At 36.6% G+C, this 16,585-nt stretch overlaps 8 protein-coding genes across 8 annotated transcripts; 5 read left to right on the plus strand and 3 right to left on the minus strand.

Annotated features, from left to right (window-relative positions):
- Positions 1-61: 61 nt before the first annotated feature.
- Positions 62-635, plus strand: B0P05DRAFT_537910 (uncharacterized protein). Its single transcript, XM_051577788.1, has 3 exons — positions 62-258; positions 304-383; positions 431-635. Exons 1-3 carry the CDS (start codon positions 87-89, stop codon positions 611-613), a joined length of 435 nt encoding a protein of 144 aa, XP_051435964.1. The 5' UTR covers positions 62-86; the 3' UTR covers positions 614-635.
- On the minus strand, positions 457-1,439 carry B0P05DRAFT_60844 (uncharacterized protein). Its single transcript, XM_051583373.1, has one exon. It carries the CDS (start codon positions 1,407-1,409, stop codon positions 624-626), a length of 786 nt encoding a protein of 261 aa, XP_051435965.1. The 5' UTR covers positions 1,410-1,439; the 3' UTR covers positions 457-623.
- A 946-nt stretch (positions 1,440-2,385) lies between these two features.
- Positions 2,386-3,084, plus strand: B0P05DRAFT_586311 (uncharacterized protein; the record flags this gene model as incomplete). Its single annotated transcript, XM_051582502.1, has 3 exons — positions 2,386-2,820; positions 2,889-2,971; positions 3,018-3,084. 3 exons carry the CDS (start codon positions 2,386-2,388, stop codon positions 3,082-3,084), a joined length of 585 nt encoding a protein of 194 aa, XP_051435966.1.
- On the plus strand, positions 2,614-6,029 carry B0P05DRAFT_636680 (uncharacterized protein). Its single transcript, XM_051583627.1, has 5 exons — positions 2,614-2,820; positions 2,889-2,971; positions 3,018-3,080; positions 3,136-5,801; positions 5,850-6,029. Exons 3-5 carry the CDS (start codon positions 3,073-3,075, stop codon positions 5,957-5,959), a joined length of 2,784 nt encoding a protein of 927 aa, XP_051435967.1. The 5' UTR covers positions 2,614-2,820; positions 2,889-2,971; positions 3,018-3,072; the 3' UTR covers positions 5,960-6,029.
- Positions 6,030-6,184: 155 nt separating this feature from the next.
- On the plus strand, positions 6,185-8,010 carry B0P05DRAFT_586313 (uncharacterized protein; the record flags this gene model as incomplete). Its single annotated transcript, XM_051582503.1, has 5 exons — positions 6,185-6,274; positions 6,321-6,379; positions 6,429-7,637; positions 7,744-7,865; positions 7,910-8,010. The coding sequence occupies 5 exons, from the start codon at positions 6,185-6,187 to the stop codon at positions 8,008-8,010; spliced, it is 1,581 nt and encodes a 526-aa protein (XP_051435968.1).
- Positions 8,011-10,285: 2,275 nt separating this feature from the next.
- Positions 10,286-10,513, minus strand: B0P05DRAFT_450062 (uncharacterized protein; the record flags this gene model as incomplete). Its single annotated transcript, XM_051573874.1, has 1 exon — positions 10,286-10,513. A coding segment is annotated over one exon (228 nt), but the record flags the coding sequence as incomplete, so codon positions are not given.
- Positions 10,514-11,586: 1,073 nt separating this feature from the next.
- Positions 11,587-13,247, plus strand: B0P05DRAFT_570879 (uncharacterized protein; the record flags this gene model as incomplete). Its single annotated transcript, XM_051581343.1, has 4 exons — positions 11,587-11,596; positions 11,648-12,146; positions 12,202-12,355; positions 12,411-13,247. The coding sequence occupies 4 exons, from the start codon at positions 11,587-11,589 to the stop codon at positions 13,245-13,247; spliced, it is 1,500 nt and encodes a 499-aa protein (XP_051435970.1).
- A 659-nt stretch (positions 13,248-13,906) lies between these two features.
- Positions 13,907-15,932, minus strand: B0P05DRAFT_537931 (uncharacterized protein). The gene is made up of 2 exons (XM_051577789.1): positions 14,697-15,932; positions 13,907-14,659 (listed from the first exon to the last, which is right to left on the minus strand). The coding sequence occupies exons 1-2, from the start codon at positions 15,713-15,715 to the stop codon at positions 14,044-14,046; spliced, it is 1,635 nt and encodes a 544-aa protein (XP_051435971.1). The 5' UTR covers positions 15,716-15,932; the 3' UTR covers positions 13,907-14,043.
- Positions 15,933-16,585: the final 653 nt, after the last annotated feature.

Raw genomic sequence — 16,585 nt, forward strand, 5'->3', positions numbered from 1 at the left:
ACATGCGTACTTTTAAAAACCCAAGGACACCAACAAAATCAAGGACCGACTTTTTTTTTTGTTTTTTTTTATTTTTTTTTTCCTTTATGTCAAAGCGTGTTAAATATACTCGTCACGATCCAGAAGTTCACTCAAAGCGTCTAAAGCGACAACTGGAGTCATTAGAGAAAGATAATCACCAACCGCTTAATGATGTAGAAGGTTTGATCAGTATTGCGCTGGCAGCACAAGAAGAAGAAGGAGGAGGTGGAGGAGGAGGTAGGCTGTTGTTCTGTATTATGGACTACTGAACAACTTTTATAGCCAGTTCCCGTAAATCAAGAGGCAGATCAATCAATATTCATTCGACCAAAGCCAATTTGACAGCCCTTTTAGAAGAAACAGTAAGCCCATGGATAATTTTATGCAGGACCTATTCACATTCTTTTAGCCTGTCACTCCTTTTTGCTATCAGACATGCTCTGTTTCTCCTTCTATATACCCACCAAGAAACTTTTGTTCTGTATGCGGATTTTCAAGCAACTATAGATGTTTGCGTTGTGGCATGAAGTATTGTTCGACTCAATGCCTTTCTACGCATATGGAAACTCGATGTTTAAAATGGACAACATAATAAAACTGTTTTATTTTTGAGTGTCATGAACATGTACAATGTGGTAAACCAAGCCTTCTCGTGTGGCATACAGTCGAGGGTGGTTACATGAGGGATAAATACAACGATAGGGCTCTTGTCCTATATGTGCTTCTGCCAAGTGCTTGATCACATTTGTTTTTCGGGCAAACACTTGGTTGCAACTAGGACATTGAAGAGGAGGGTAAATGCTATTCAGAAATTGCTCTGCTTTGACAGAAAGTGTAGGTCTTTTGTTAGCATTTCTTTTATGATGATGATGATATAGAGCAAAAGGTGAAGGAGGTGGTGAGGGAGTCGATAGTTCGTCACTGGAAAGTGGTGGTATCATTACTTTCCGAGTCAGTTTTTTTGTAGGTGGTTTCTTGTGCTGTTTTGGTGGCGTCTCTTTCTTTTTCTTTAGTACTGGCTTTTCAATGTCTTCCACAGGATCAGGTTGAATTGATTCATACTGAATAAAAGAAGGATCTGGTAAAGGTTTTTTTGCTTGGATCACCAAATGTGAGCGTGAAATATGAAATCGCAATGCGCATTTAGACAAAAATCGCCTATCACAATAAGGATGAATACAGATATATCGAGGCCTTTTTTTGTGCTTTTCAGCAAAATGATGATTTGATGCATGTTTAGAAGTAAATACTGCATCACATAAAGTACACAGCAGAGGAGGATAAATGGTGTCAATCAATGTCAACAGTGAAGCATATTTATTTTCTATCAGAATTTTATCATTGTTGTCGTCGTTGTCTCTATTGCTATTGTCTTGTTGCTGCTTCATGGGTTTTATTTAGAAAAATATTTTTTTTTTAAAGAAAAAAAAAAAAAAAAAAAAAAAAAAAAAAAAAAAAAAAAAAAGAAAGCCAATGTTGTTCAGGCACATGGGTGACTGTGAATTTATTTTCAAGATCAACATCAATGACATAAAGTAATGGCATGAAAGAAGTTCTTATTGTTACCATCTTAAAACATGAATGGCTTTTATTGTTATTTTGAGAATCAGGATAGCTATAAATACACATTATATATATATATATATAAATATTGTACTCTAAATAAACACTCATGATGTATACAATGCTATCTAGAATCAAAATAAAAAATAATAAAGCTTAATTTTCTATTTTGGCATGAAGCGGCATCCTAACATTGCAAAAACTACTTTCTGTGTTTTCCATAAAAAGAAATTAGTAGATACATTTTCAACCAAGATAACTAATTTATAAGCAATATACGCAATAAGCCTGTAATATACCTATCTTTTGCTGAGCTTCTGACTCTTCATGGGTAGCCATTGAATGAAGGCCTATTTGGGCTGAATAGAATAAACAAATGCAATAAATACATTTGTACCTTTTGCACGTTTCTTTGTTTATCTAAAAAGTTGGAGGGATTTTATGTGTTCAAATGTGAAAATTCAACATAAAAAAATTTGTCCCCAAAGAAAGGGGTCAATTCTACAAGTACAAGCCGAGCAAAGTAAGGTCCATAGAGTCACGTGAACAGGCTTTGATCTCTACTCTTTTTTTTATATGATCTATATATACATAGACTACGATTTAAGTGTAGAATACGATGCAGACACTATGAAGGGTTGTCCTTGAGTCTACTATGACTTGAGTCATTTGATTGGTCAGATTTGTATATCAAAAAAGGGAAAAAAATTTCACGTTGAGTGTCTCTTCTTTTTCTTTTTCTTTTTATTTTTATATTTTGTATTGCTTACATTATTCAGAGAGTATCTCTTTATATAAAATATGTCAACAACAAGCCCTTTGGTGGACCTTGCTTCAGGTTCAGTTGTAGCAGATGAAGCCACTAGTAATAATAAACATAATAAATACACAACTTGTGATTCACCTTCAGGCTCATCAACTTCAGAACCACACGACGACGTTATAAATATTCAACCTTCTTCTTTTATTGACCAATCTTTCTTTTATAAATTGGACCAACTATCTCCAGACAACCCCTTGTTTTTTATGCAACAACAACAACAACAACAACAACAACAACAACAACAACATTTATTACAGCCACAAAGACAACATATCCTATCACCCTCACTTTCACCTTCACCTTCATTACCTTCACCCTCGCAACATACCGTACAGAGTTTTGTAGACCCTCTTTTACCAAACACATCAACACCTACAGACTCTCATCCAACATTTTGGTCTGGTTTTAACAATGTAATGATTCCTATTATTATTATTATTATTATTATTATTATTATTATTATTTATTGATCAATACTTAGGCTATTCCAAACCTCGCTAAGAACTTTACTGAATATATCTCTGGTTATCCAGTGCAACAATCACAACCACCATTTAATTCACCGTAATAAGCATATTGATCATCATACGAAATACTTATTTTATAATAGATTACCACTTAAAACGGAACGATCTTCTTCTACTACATCGATTACTACTACTACTATGCCAGGGTAAATTATATACATACATATACATATATACATATATATAACTCATTTCTTTTAGTATGCAAATTAGAGTATTAGGTGTCCCTCAGACAGGCGCCAAGTCTCGTGTTGAGACCCAAATAAAGCTTTGTATCCAATTAGTCACAGACGATGGTGACAAAGCACAATGGTGGTCCCACCTCAAATTACCAGAACATATGGTAGCCAAAGACAAACTAAAACGACAAGTGCTTTTATCAACAGCACCTAATGGATCCAAAATTGCTAATGTGGCAGGATTAGATAATGCAACTCATATTAAGCCTGAAAAAATGTTGTTTTTGTCTGCGCGTGTCATTTGTGCAAGCGATCCATCTCGGAAAGTCGTTACTTGTCTGGGCTGTATTCAACGTGAGCGGAAACGTTCACAACGTAGAAAAGAAAACAAGGTCAAGCATGAGCAAGAAGAAAGACAAGTAGACGAAAAGTCAATTGCTTTAGAAGAACAAAAAGTGTTGCTGTTCAACTGTTCTGAAGTCGTTGATTTTAATTCAGGTGATACAATTCTGCCCACTCGTATCACATGTTACTGCAGACACCATAACGAAAGACTCGGTTTCTGCATTTATTTTGAAATGCTGGATCATACGGGCAAGCAAGTAGCCACAGGCATGTCCCCCCCTATCATGATCACAGACGACCATAAATCAAACAAAGTGAAGGCAGGCAGAAAACGTCAACGAACGGAGATAGACAAATTACCTCCAAACGCAAGCATTCTTTCAAGCCCATTTGATCAACCACCATTTGCACCTTCTTCTTCATCTTCTTCCTCAAGTGCTGTTCCCAACACGATTGCTTCATTTCAACAAAATCGACCTATGTATAACAACCCTCATTTCATTCCTCAACCGTATCAAATTCAACCTCGTCCTACACATTCAACCACCACAACCACCACAACCACAACTACAGCAGCAGCAGCAGCAGTCATCATGGATCCTCGTAGCCCATTAACACCTTTAGACTCACCCATGGGAGGCAATTCACCTTTTATCGAAAAAGCCATGTCGCCTGTGCCTGCACCCAACACTGAAAGACCTTCTCTTCAACGCTTGATTCCCAATGAAGGTCCTACATTTGGTGGTGTGGAAGTCACTCTTTTAGGCAGTGGATTCAGAGCTGGTTTGACCTGTATGTTTGGTGATGTAGCTGCTTCCAGCACTCATTTCTGGTCCCCCAACACTCTTGTCTGTATCTTACCTCCTGCTGCAGAAGCAGGTACTGTGGTTGTTTCATTCAAAGAGTATCCTCTTGTGGTAGATAGCCAAGATGTCACTTTATTTACTTATTATAATGAAAATGACCGTGCTCTGATGGAACTTGCACTTCAAGTCGTGGGCCTGAAAATGACAGGCAAAGTAGAAGATGCTCGCGACATTGCTATGCGAATTGTACAAGGTGGGGGCAATAATAACAATGGTAATGGTAGCAATACCACTTCTTCTGCTCCTGCTGATACAACAACGCAAAAGATGTGCTTAGAACGACATATTATTCAAGTCTTGCAAGTCATGTGTGCATTCCGAGATGTTGAATCCTCGGATGTTTCGCTGACTAGTGCTCAAGGACACAGTATGCTTCATTTGGCTGCCATGTTAGGCTTTGCTCAATTGACAGACATGTTGATTGATTTAGGCTGTGATGTCAATATCACAGACAAGAATGGCTATACGGCATTACATTATGCTGCCTGGCATAACCATGCCTCTGTGGTCCGTGTCTTGCTTGAAAAAGGTGCTGCTGATCCAGACATTTCAAACAGATGGAACAAGAAGCCTGTGCATCTGACAGACAGCAGTGCTATTCAGAGCGCTCTTTGGAACCATGTGGTTGTGGTAGACGAATCTGATGCAGTATATGATGACTATGATTCATCCGATAAAATGAGTGCTGATGTCGACACTTCTTTTGATGAAGAAGAGAGTGATGAAGAAAGTGTTTGGTTAAGTGATCATGAATCTGTTGCTGAAGATACATGGCGTTCATCCTACTTGTCAGATTCAGAAGAGTCTATTGAATATCAACCTTATTTAGCCTTTGAAGGACTTCGACACCGACGCAGGCAACAACAGCAACAACAGCAACAGTCAAATACGCCACCTGCCATTCAATACCTACACGAAGAAGAAAGTTTGTCTCATTCAACAGATGAAATCATGGATGCAGAAACACTTTATCATGTTCATCATTTAACAGACTATGAAATGGACGAAGCAGATCCTAAAGAAATGAATTGGATGCAGCGTACATTGTCTCATTTCCAACAGCCTACAGACAATCGTTCGTTCCTTCAAAACATCAAAAACACCATTCCTGCTAAACCTGCAGAACTCAATCTCAAGACGATTGCTGATCATGTACTCGAGTTTTCTCGTCCAAGCAATATGATTGCGAATATGTCTGTCTTGTTTGGAGCAGATGATGCTACTCAACAAAACAAATCATCACAAGATGAACCAGCAGCAGAACAAGCATTGGCTTGGTATATGGCTTTAGCGTATGCCATGGGCGCACGAAGCTTAACAGAAGAAGAAGAGCGAAAAGAACAACACCCTTATGAACTACAGAATAGTAGTAGTAGTAGTGGTAGTAGTAGTAGTAGTCATAGCCAACAAATCTATACAGCAGCCAAGAAACGAAGAGATAAACGCTTGTTCTCTTTCTGGGTTCCCATGTTATGTCGTAAGTAAATAAGTGAATATTACATAGGGTTACTAAATTAAATGTTAGTGATGGTGATATGGTTGATATTCCAGCTTGTATCATCTCATCCTAGTATTGCCGATACAATCATTAGTATATCAGGCTTTCGAAGACAGTACTTGACCATGTACAACTAAACACTATATCTCTCTTCTATATATTTAAACAAAGTCAATAAAAAACGTCATACCCTTATTTTTCATCCCTAGATTCAGGAACATAGTAAGATCAAAAGCAGTCGAGCAAGATAAGCCACTAAACTTCACTTTGAGACTTGTTTTATTTTTTTCTTGATAGATTAGAAAGTTAACAATTTTTTTTACAGGTTTTTTTTTTTTTTTTTAAACTTTATTGTAAACTCTATGTCTGACCTTGACTCTCTTGTCTACAAGTACTTGTTAGAAAGTGGTAATACCGAAGCCGCCAACGCTTTGAAAAAGAAGAACCCTTCGGTAAGTTATGTCGTGTTGATCTCGAAGTTTCTAATAATTTTTATAGGTTGAAAAGCAAAAAACTAAGAAGACTTTGACTTCTATCTTTGAACAATTCAAGTCTGAGTAAGTAATACGATATGAGAAAAAGTGTAACTAAGTGACGTATCCATAGAAACGCTAGCAGCTCTTCCTCTTCAAGCAGTTCTTCCGAAAGCAGCAGCAGCAGCAGTAGCGAATCATCTTCTGACGAAGAAGAAGAAAAGGAACAAAAAGATGTTGAAATGAAGGAATCCTCCTCTTCATCTGATAGCAGCTCTTCTTCCGACAGCAGTGATAGTGAAGAAGAAGATAAAATGGATGTTGATGAAAAGAAGGAAGAATCATCTTCTTCAAGCGAATCTTCCTCCAGCGATTCTTCTGATGAAGAAGAAGCCAAGGCCGAAGAAAAGAAAGCTGAATCCTCTTCTAGCAGCAGCAGCAGCAGCAGCAGCTCTTCCTCTTCCAGTGAATCCTCTTCTGACGAAGAAGAAGAAGAAGCCAAGGCCGAAGAAAAGAAGGAATCCTCCTCTTCAAGCTCCTCCTCTAGCGAATCTTCCTCCAGTGACTCCTCTTCTGATGAAGAAGAAGAAACCAAGGCTGAAGAAAAGAAGGCTGAATCCAGCAGCAGCTCTTCTTCCAGCTCTTCCTCCAGCTCTTCCTCTTCTAGCGACTCTTCCTCTGATGAAGAAGAAGAAGCCAAGGTCGAAGAAGCCAAGGCTGAAGAAAAGAAAGAATCTTCCTCTTCCAGTTCTTCAAGCTCCTCTTCCAGCTCTTCCTCTTCTAGCGAATCCTCCTCCAGCTCTTCTTCCTCCAGCTCTTCCTCTTCTAGCGAATCCTCCTCCAGTGACTCCTCTTCTGATGAAGAAGAAGAAGAAGAAGAAACCAAGGCTGAAGAGAAGAAGGCTGAATCCAGCAGCAGCTCTTCCTCCAGTGAATCCTCTTCTAGCGATTCATCTTCTGATGAAGAAGAAGAAGCCAAGGCTGAAGAAAAGAAAGACTCTTCCTCATCATCATCTGACTCCGATTCTAGTTCTGATGCTGATTCTGAATCATCCTCTGATGAAGAAGATGAAGAAGAAAAGGAAGAAAAGGAAGAAAAGAAGGAATCTTCCAGCTCCAGCAGTTCCAGCAGCAGCGAATCTAGCAGCAGCAGCTCCAGTGAATCCGAATCCAGCTCTAGCAGCAGTGAATCTGAATCTAGCAGCAGCGACTCTGACTCCAGCAGCGATTCTGATAGTGATTCCGATTCTGATAAGGATGTAAAGATGGAAGAGTCCACCAACTCTAAACGTAAGGCTACTGAAGCACCTGCTGAACAACCTGCTCCCAAAAAGTCCAACAGGTAAATAATATCATCCATACACACTCGTACATACATCCCCCCTTCATGTTCATTCCATGCTTTTCAAAATAAACAGAGAATTTAAACCCTAACATCCTATTTTTAGCGGCCCCAAAGTGAAGCGCGAGCGAGTTCAAGGTACACCATTCCAACGTGTCAAACCAGAAGAAGTTGAGTTTTTAGATGACCGTTTAAAGGATAATACATATGAAGGCAAAGGTGGATCTGGTATCAGCTCTTATGGCTACAAAGCTTCTCAAGATTTGATCAAGGTTCGGGCGACAAGTTCCGTGCTGAAAAGAACAAGAAGAAGAGAGGCTCCTTTAGAGGTGGACAAATCTCTTTTGAAAGCCATAGCATCAAATTCGAATAGACTCATTTACTACACGCATACACAATACATCAACCACACATATAAAGAAATGTAATAAAAAAACATTGAAATATTTCTATAAGTGCAAAAAGATATCTTTAGACAGTCAATGCAGATCCATTACAAGTAGCACAAAATGGTTGTTTTTGGAGATTGTGATTTTTCTTACTGCGCCATTGATTTCAAGTAAATTCGACACTATAGGAAATCTCTATAGCAAGTTCCTGGTTTAAGTTTATATAGGATAGGACACAACAGAGCCTAAAGTTGTCAAATATCACAGACTTGTGTTATTGACAATGATCTTGCTTTTTAGGGGCTATTTTTACCTTCATAAACTGCAAAGTCTAGTCGGTTTAAACAATAAGCTCATTTCGAATGCAATAAAACCAAAAATAAATTACACAGTTTCCTAAAACTGATTGCACCAATATAGAAACACTAAGAATGAAAACAATTCTTTGAGCTGTACGCTAACCGCGATCGCTTTGAGCGCATGAAAAGTAAAGAGCAAAAAACTTCTAGGCCTTTTATTGCACAACCACGCAATTCTCTTCAAAAGCATTGTCATATACTTGTCATTCATTATTTTTATAAAAGCAGATTTCTTGAATGGTCAGTTGTGCTTTTCTATCATTATACTAGTTCTTTTTTTAAGCCAAATCGACACCTGTGGTAAAAAGAAAAATGGTTCCTAAACAAGCTTGTTCCGCTTCGCTTGCAAAAAAAAAAAAAAAAGCGCCCTAGGCGGGTCTCCAACTCGCTGCTGTTGTTAGTATGCTAACATATTGCTATCGTCTCTTCTAAAATGCTTCAACAGAGAGCCACCTCAAAAAAACGATCATGCTCAAAAAACAGAAATTGGAAGTGAGCTAAGCGAGCTGTCAGGACAGACTCACAAAATGTGACTGCCTCGAGTGAAAGAAGACTGCACTCCGTGTAAAGTATGGCCTATTAAAAACTAGGCAACACATTGATCTCTTCCCTTACACATCTTCACATCTCCGTCGTGTGCTATAGCAAAAACTGGTAGTGCACGATGCTAGCGGTAGGAAACTGGCAAACACCGGGCCCCCTACCTGATGCGAAGCTTTTTTCTTACATACTTCTCTTGAAGTATGTCCTGGTCATCCCTTCACATCTCCGTCGTGTGCTATAGCAAAAACTGGTAGTGCACGATGCTAGCGGTAGGAAACTGGCAAACACCGGGCCCCCTACCTGATGCGAAGCTTTTTTCTTACATACTTCTCTTGAAGTATGTCCTGGTCATCCCTTCACATCTCCGTCGTGTGCTATAGCAAAAACTGGTAGTGCACGATGCTAGCGGTAGGAAACTGGCAAACACCGGGCCCCCTACCTGATGCGAAGCTTTTTTCTTACATACTTCTCTTGAAGTATGTCCTGGTCATCCCTTCACATCTCCGTCGTGTGCTATAGCAAAAACTGGTAGTGCACGATGCTAGCGGTAGGAAACTGGCAAACACCGGGCCCCCTATTTGGTGTAGAAATATGACAGGGAAAATACGTTTCATTTTATAGATATTTAGCCTCAAGCTCAAGTCATATAAGTTTGAAAGCCTTATTGAAATAGGCTACTAAAAAGGTAGGATAAAGTGAAGTAACAGGTTGCATCTGAATCTATAGTCAGCACTACAGTAATCTTTTTGAATGATAGATGATATGACCTCACTACCTTGGAATTGGTCTTTTGTAATAACAAATAATGAGATTGTACCTTTGCATTAGCGTTATATTGATATAGATATATGCCTTCCTGTTAACCAGTTCTGCTCAAAACGCATATCTGATGGTCTGTATTATGCAAAGAAAACGAAGAAAATTTTTAAAGTTTTCCTGGTAAAAGAAGAAAGGAAAAATTAGCCATACAGTCCGGCTGGTGGATATTGTCGGTTACAAAAAAAAGTAATTGTCGATTACATAAAGGTATAATTGGCGGTTATAAAAAAAATGGTTGTCGATTTAATCATTCTTTTTTTCTTCATCCTACTATGACTGAATCTAACATTTTAACAGACTGCGCTCATCTTGAAACAAGCAACAATTCCTTTGAAGGTAAGTCAAGTTTGTGCAATTATAAATGCTTTCTCACACACACAATAATGATCTAGAAGAATCAGAGCATAACGTTACTGATTACTTACTACCGAAAGAACATGTTCCTGGAAGTGATCTGATAAGCAAGGCAGTATCAACTGATACCAGAATTATCAATATTATCAGTAAAAGTTTGGTTAACGCCCCAGAAGATCAATATAAGATATAGAACATCGTAAGCACATTCGTTCAAGAATTCATTTGGTGCAGCGTTATATTGATCTTCTGGGGCGTTAACCAAACTTTTACTGATAATATTGATAATTCTGGTATCAGTTGATACTGCCTTGCTTATCAGATCACTTCCAGGAACATGTTCTTTCGGTAGTAAGTAATCAGTAACGTTATGCTCTGATTCTTCTAGATCATTATTGTGTGTGTGAGAAAGCATTTATAATTGCACAAACTTGACTTACCTTCAAAGGAATTGTTGCTTGTTTCAAGATGAGCGCAGTCTGTTAAAATGTTAGATTCAGTCATAGTAGGATGAAGAAAAAAAGAATGATTAAATCGACAACCATTTTTTTTATAACCGCCAATTATACCTTTATGTAATCGACAATTACTTTTTTTTGTAACCGACAATATCCACCAGCCGGACTGTACCACAATGAATACCATCTACTGTTTTAAGTAGTTTATGTGTATAGAAAGCTAAAAAACAATATATTTGTTTGTTTCATTTTATTCTGACTTTAGATATCGATTTTACTATTATCTACATGTTCCCTAATTCTGCTTTGCCCAAGTTGTTTTTTTGATTGATTGCAGCTCTAGTTAAATGTGTTCTTTAAAGTGTATCTTGCTCTCTTTTAGAATGCTAATTGTCAGTTGGTATTCTTCTAAAAAATGAATAAATCCTGCATCTGTCGAAAGAAGCTTTAAAATAAATACCGAAAGGAGTGAATTTTTCCGATAATGAAATGCTGTGCTTATATAACAGTGTTTTTTTTAGTATATCTTCCACTTTTTAGCTATCGTTTAGTTTGATCGCGTATTTTCAATTGAGAATTCTCATAGCTCATCATTATGAGCAGTATTACTCGTATTTAAGACTTTTACCATTATATCAGTGTATTTGACCAAAATCGGAGAGTCTTGTTTCAGTAGCTAATCAAACAACTATCTCTTAGCCTTTTTTAAGTTTCAATTCAATTTCTCAATACTGAATGAAAAAAATTCTTTGCATGAATTGATGTAAATGTTTTGATTCTTGTACTTGTAACTAATTTTGATGTTTCGCTTCCATAGCGAAATAAATTTATTTTCTTCGTTTATAGTGCGTTTGTAGCTGTTAATTAGATGATATTGCTCATATATTTCTTTTGTTTTCTAAGAAAATACGAGTTGATAGACATCTTTGTGCTACACTTCTCTTGTGTAACGTCGCATGAAAAATCTTTTATGTTATAAAAAGCGTTCTCTTTTTATTTTCAATCCTCTTTCTCCCAAATCGCTTAAATGTCTAACTGTAAGTTACACTTGTAAATTTTCAATGAAGCATGAAATAACTAACAAATAGTTTTAGTAAAAGAAGACCACAAAGAATTTATCAAAACCGAAGAAAAACCTTTTTTAATCTTGTTCGTTCTTACACATGTTGAGCAAATCAAACAGCTCAAAGAAGAAGCAGAAAAGATTCAGACTATATTGAGAACCAGACATATAAACTTTCTTGAACAAATTCGACCTGAGCTTGATAAGGAAACGTATACTTCTTTGGAATTCGAGGTCCTTAAAAGTCTGCTAAAGAAGAGAAAAAGGGAAGAGGATACTGCTGCGGCTGCCATTGCTCCTGATAATTCTGCTTCAACCGCTACCCCTAATACTAGGACTACTGATTCTAGTACTACAGCCACCATAACTACTACCAACACACCTCGTCTTCTGCAAGCCAATCAGCGCGAACAAGTTCAGCTGGCTTTTGAGATCATGGATGACCAAAAGAAATGGAAGTTAACGACAGGAAAATATTTAGAAGATGTTGTTTATCAACTATCAAACCAGTATAGCTACGAAAAGTAAGTAAACGAATAAATATTAAACAAGTAATTTTTTAACTGAGAGTTTATTTAGTTTGTCACATTCATGGATAGTTGATTTAGATGACACGAATTACAAGAAATACTTGAGCAATGAGGAAATAACTGAAGTCATTTCTTCTCATCCAAAACGCTTGCCAGATATCAGTCATGACCTTGATGAATGTATACAGAAAATCTTGAACAAGGTAATTTTTATCTGGTAATATTTGGTCATAATATCTCAATGTATAATTTTTTTAGTACGTTGAATTAAAATCAAGCAATGAAAATGATTATCTTGAAGCTATGATAAGCTACTGCAAGGATCAGTTGAAAAAATACGACAACAAGCATGCATGTCATACTTTTATGCTCTCAATAACTAATGTAATTGACAATGTTATCTGTGGTATGTTCCATGAGAACGCCTCAGAAACAGAAATTATGATCAACCTTTGGGTACATCTTGTCGACGTTCAGCTAAAAAGGCAAGGAAAACTTAGATGTAGACGAGGTGAAATTAGCAGTAAATCCTCTGCCAATAGAAGATTGAGATTTGTTGATCAAGTGGCAAGAAAGCCTACTGGGAAAAAGGCGGACTTGTTGATTAATTTCAATGACTTGGAAGTGTCTTATGGAGAGGCATCTTTGTTGACAGATCAAAATTCAAAGAAAAATAATTTTGATAAGACAAAGACAGTCAAGGTTTTGAAGGATATGCTTGATGATTTATTTGAAGCAACTAACTATGATCAAGAAAAGAAAAAACAGATCATGACAGTTGGTTTTCAGTTCTCAAAATATTCTATCAATATCATGTATCTTGACCAAGTAGAAGGTTTTTGTTGCCGGCTGAAGAAGACAAAGACTGTGACGATAGATGCAGAAGATATAGTCCCTTCTTTTGTTGCCGCCTATCAAATGGTGAACAAAGCTGTAGCAGTATGTAGACAAATTAGCGATATTGTCATTGCAGCCCAACAGTATCAGCAGCAAAACGATTTTGAAGAACCTATATCTCTATCAAAAAGACTCCAACTCCCTTCCGGGTTACAAACTCCCCCTCGTCTTTGTAAAAAGAAGCAAAACGCTGATTGAGCTCTTTTTTTCATTTCAATATGTATAAATGACTTTTTTCTTCTGTTCATTTAATACTATTGTGTGCGTAACAAAGGAAAAGTCAATACAAAATAAGGCACTGTATACTATATTTAGGAATATCTGAGGCATCGCTTGAAAAATACAAGGGCATAAAATAAGAAAGCCTTCTAGATGGTTGCACATCTGTGCAATATAAGATTGTATGCTCTTTACCTTTCATATGTGTAAAGTATTCGTGCAATCAAGATTTTTTTATGCATGCATTCAGTTTCCGGAAATAGTGTGATTAAACTTACATTTACACTAAGCTTTTTTTACCTTCATAATACTAACAGATTTTCTATGTTTGATATAATTACCTCTTTCTTCAATAATTATGTCCTTTTTTTAAATAAACAATCTGTCTAACCGAACTACAGTATTTTCAGAAGATGTTAGTTTTTTCTAGACGAATCAAAATTAACCTTTAGACTTTTAGCTTACCTTTTTTGGATAAAACGAAAAAGGAAATTAGACAAAATGGATTGAAAGCAGCGATAACTACTTCAGATTTGTTATTGTCTTTTTCTACTGTCGTTTTCAATAGAAGGAGGTCTTTGTCTTTTTTGTTGTTTTTTGGTGTTTGCTTGGCTGATCTTTGAAAGTAAATCGGTCTTGCACCGTGGTCACGTAAACTAAAGAGAATCTCACAAAAGTTGAGGGTGGCGAGTAAGTCCCTGTTCCAAAGACGACGATCTTCTTTCAATCATTGCTCATTTTTACACCTAGATGACACACAAATGTTATCAATAAACTAAACATAATTAAAAGTTTTATACCTTATAAGACCATGACATTTTACGGTTGGATATTTTTTCCTTCTAAAGGGCCTTGGATTCACAACTTCTTTGAAAGTGTCTACATCACCTTTACATACCGGGCATATACTGGATGTTTTGAATTCATCAATAAGGTGTACCAGAAAACCTTCTTTTTGAAGCATTCTTCTCATGCCAACTTCTCTAATCGGTTCATGGAACTTGACATTCCCTGCAGACCAGTTACCAATAACAATAACAGCATTATTGCCAAAATGTTTTCTGATATCCTTACAAAGACGTTTGTCAGATTGCTGTCGATTAATGTAGCTTGATAGTTTTAGCTTTCGAAATGGTAGCATATTAGTATTACGTTCTTCTAAAGGCAAGTCTTCATTCGAGTAGTATTCCTGAAGAACTTGAGTCACGGTAACTTTCTGTCTTGTATATTCTACGTATTGAACTTTTATGACTGTGGATGACTTTAAACGTGAAAGAATTGCTTCTGCATTGCTTACGTCCTCTGGTTTCAGTCTTTCACAAAGTTTCATGAACTTTCTTGTTTTTGTTTCAATGTTCCTTTGATTTCTCATATAGCGATAAGTTTTTTTTCTTTTCAATGGTACTGCTTTCGTGCATACAGAACAACATATCACGCCGTCCGGGGTCAATCAAAACACAATTATTTTTGTAAGTTCTTTCTTGAAGTTTTTCTTGCGACAGACTTTCTATGTAAGCAATGTCTTCTTCTATCTTCTTATCATTTCGCATGCCGCCTCCAGAACCTTTCTTCTTGCTGTCATAGGTCTGCTTCAATATGAATACGGCAACACCATCTGTGTAAATAATACCTCTAAACTTCATTTGTTTATTGTCTTCTTGAGGCTTCATAGCTTTGGATTTCATGTTCAGTACGGCTCCCCAGATTACTTCTTTGTCTAAGTGGCTAATGACAGAGTTTCTTAAAATTTGAGTGTTTACGATATATGTGTCTATAGTCATATAACTAGGTATGAATGTTCTTCTCAGAGGAAAGCAGTTGAACGACTTATTGTAGAGAGATTCAGAACATCGCGTCAGATAATAAAATGCCTTCAAATGCTTCGATGGGTCCGCTTTACAATCATAATAAATAGAATTCTTCTTGAAGTGAGTGTCAGAAGGGTAGCAATCAAAAAACTGTTGAAGGATGCCGACTTCTTGTGAGTCAAAAAGATGCGCTGGCAATTCAGTGATGTTCCTCAGAGAGATGTTCATTTTTACTTTGATGCACTGGCTTGCTATGGTTTTGACCGCAGCAGAGATTTCGCTTTCTATGCAATTTTTCTTTTTCATTTCACTTTTCAAAGCGCCAATTCTTTCCTGCTTCTTTAACAATAGGTTCAAAAACATATGCAATCTGTTCCCGAAATGAAGAGCGACACCATTCATGTATGCAGTGTGGATTTTCGTAGCTTTATAGCTTCCTATTTGTTGCGCATATTTCAGTTTGATTGGAACATAAGAGGCGAGTTGACAATAGGTATCTCGATGCTTATTGGTAAGTTCCTTGTAACTTCTTGCTTTTTCTTTTCGTTTTGCTTTATCCGATTTATAGCTATCAAGTAGTGAAATAAAGACTTCTCTGAAGAAATCAACATTGGCAAGGTCCTGTAAAGCAAAATCCATGTTGTTTTCAAGTTCTTGCGTAAAGGTATACTTCAAAAGTGCATAAGTATGTGTTACGAGAGTATGTACTTTAAGTACAAGAGATTTGAGACTTGGAATGTATCTCGTTTTTTCACTCAATGCCAGTAATAGGACTTTTAACTGTAGTTATCTTTAGAGGAGGTTTCATAAGGGAAAAAAAGAAGAAAGAGTACAGCTGACAGCTTTTTATCTTTTTATTTAGAGTTTCAATCACTGATATATTATTTTTATTTGAGGCCCTACAGATATATGTCTATTTAATTGTGCGTATTTTATAATAATTGAAAATAACTCTAGCTTTTGTCCAGTACCTGAAAAATATAAACATACTTTGCTCAGCAAAAAAAAAACAGCCTGAGTAACTAAAAGTATGATTTGACGTGTATCCAAATTTTTGTGTTCACCTCTCTGCTTATGATCATCCTGCATCGTTATTTGAAGGAAGAAGTAACCTTTTCCATTTTGTCTAGTTTCCTTTTTTGTTTTATCCAAAAAAGGTAAGCTAAAAGTCTAAAGGTTAATTTTGATTCGTCTAGAAAAAACTAACATTTTCTGAATTTAAAGTGTAAAAACTGTATAAAAGCAAGTGTGATAAACAGCTGATTATCACTTTGAAAGAGAAATAAAAAAGAGAGAATCTACATACATGTATGTGTTCTTCAAGTAGCATTTGTAGCATTGTTATTGCTACTGTCACTACTTGATTTTTTACATTTCTTTTTCTTATTAGTAATGAAAAAAAGAGGTCTTGCTTCTTACAACAAGCATCTAGTGTAACTGAATCTTTTTAGAAGCGCATGACTTTTTAATTCGTAGCCAATCAAACCATACAGATTTTATATACATTTT

The sequence above is a fragment of the Gilbertella persicaria genome (assembly GCF_025201335.1).
Source record: "Gilbertella persicaria strain CBS 190.32 chromosome Unknown B0P05scaffold_15, whole genome shotgun sequence".
In the NCBI taxonomy this organism is placed as follows: Eukaryota; Fungi; Mucoromycota; class Mucoromycetes; order Mucorales; family Choanephoraceae; genus Gilbertella; species Gilbertella persicaria.

Excerpts from the sequence above, each read along its gene's own strand:
- B0P05DRAFT_537910 (XM_051577788.1), top strand. The coding sequence starts at position 87 with ATGTCAAAGCGTGTTAAATATACTCGTCACGATCCAGAAGTTCACTCA. Across the intron at positions 259-303 it reads AGGAGGAGGTGGAGGAGGAG|CCAGTTCCCGTAAATCAAGA; the intron begins GTAGGCTGTTGT and ends CAACTTTTATAG. Across the intron at positions 384-430 it reads CAGCCCTTTTAGAAGAAACA|CCTGTCACTCCTTTTTGCTA; the intron begins GTAAGCCCATGG and ends ACATTCTTTTAG.
- B0P05DRAFT_60844 (XM_051583373.1), bottom strand. The coding sequence starts at position 1,409 with ATGAAGCAGCAACAAGACAATAGCAATAGAGACAACGACGACAACAAT.
- B0P05DRAFT_636680 (XM_051583627.1), top strand. Across the intron at positions 5,802-5,849 it reads CTGGGTTCCCATGTTATGTC|TGATGGTGATATGGTTGATA; the intron begins GTAAGTAAATAA and ends ATTAAATGTTAG.
- B0P05DRAFT_537931 (XM_051577789.1), bottom strand. The coding sequence starts at position 15,715 with ATGGATTTTGCTTTACAGGACCTTGCCAATGTTGATTTCTTCAGAGAA. Across the intron at positions 14,660-14,696 it reads GACCCCGGACGGCGTGATAT|AAAAAAAACTTATCGCTATA; the intron begins GTTGTTCTGTAT and ends ACCATTGAAAAG.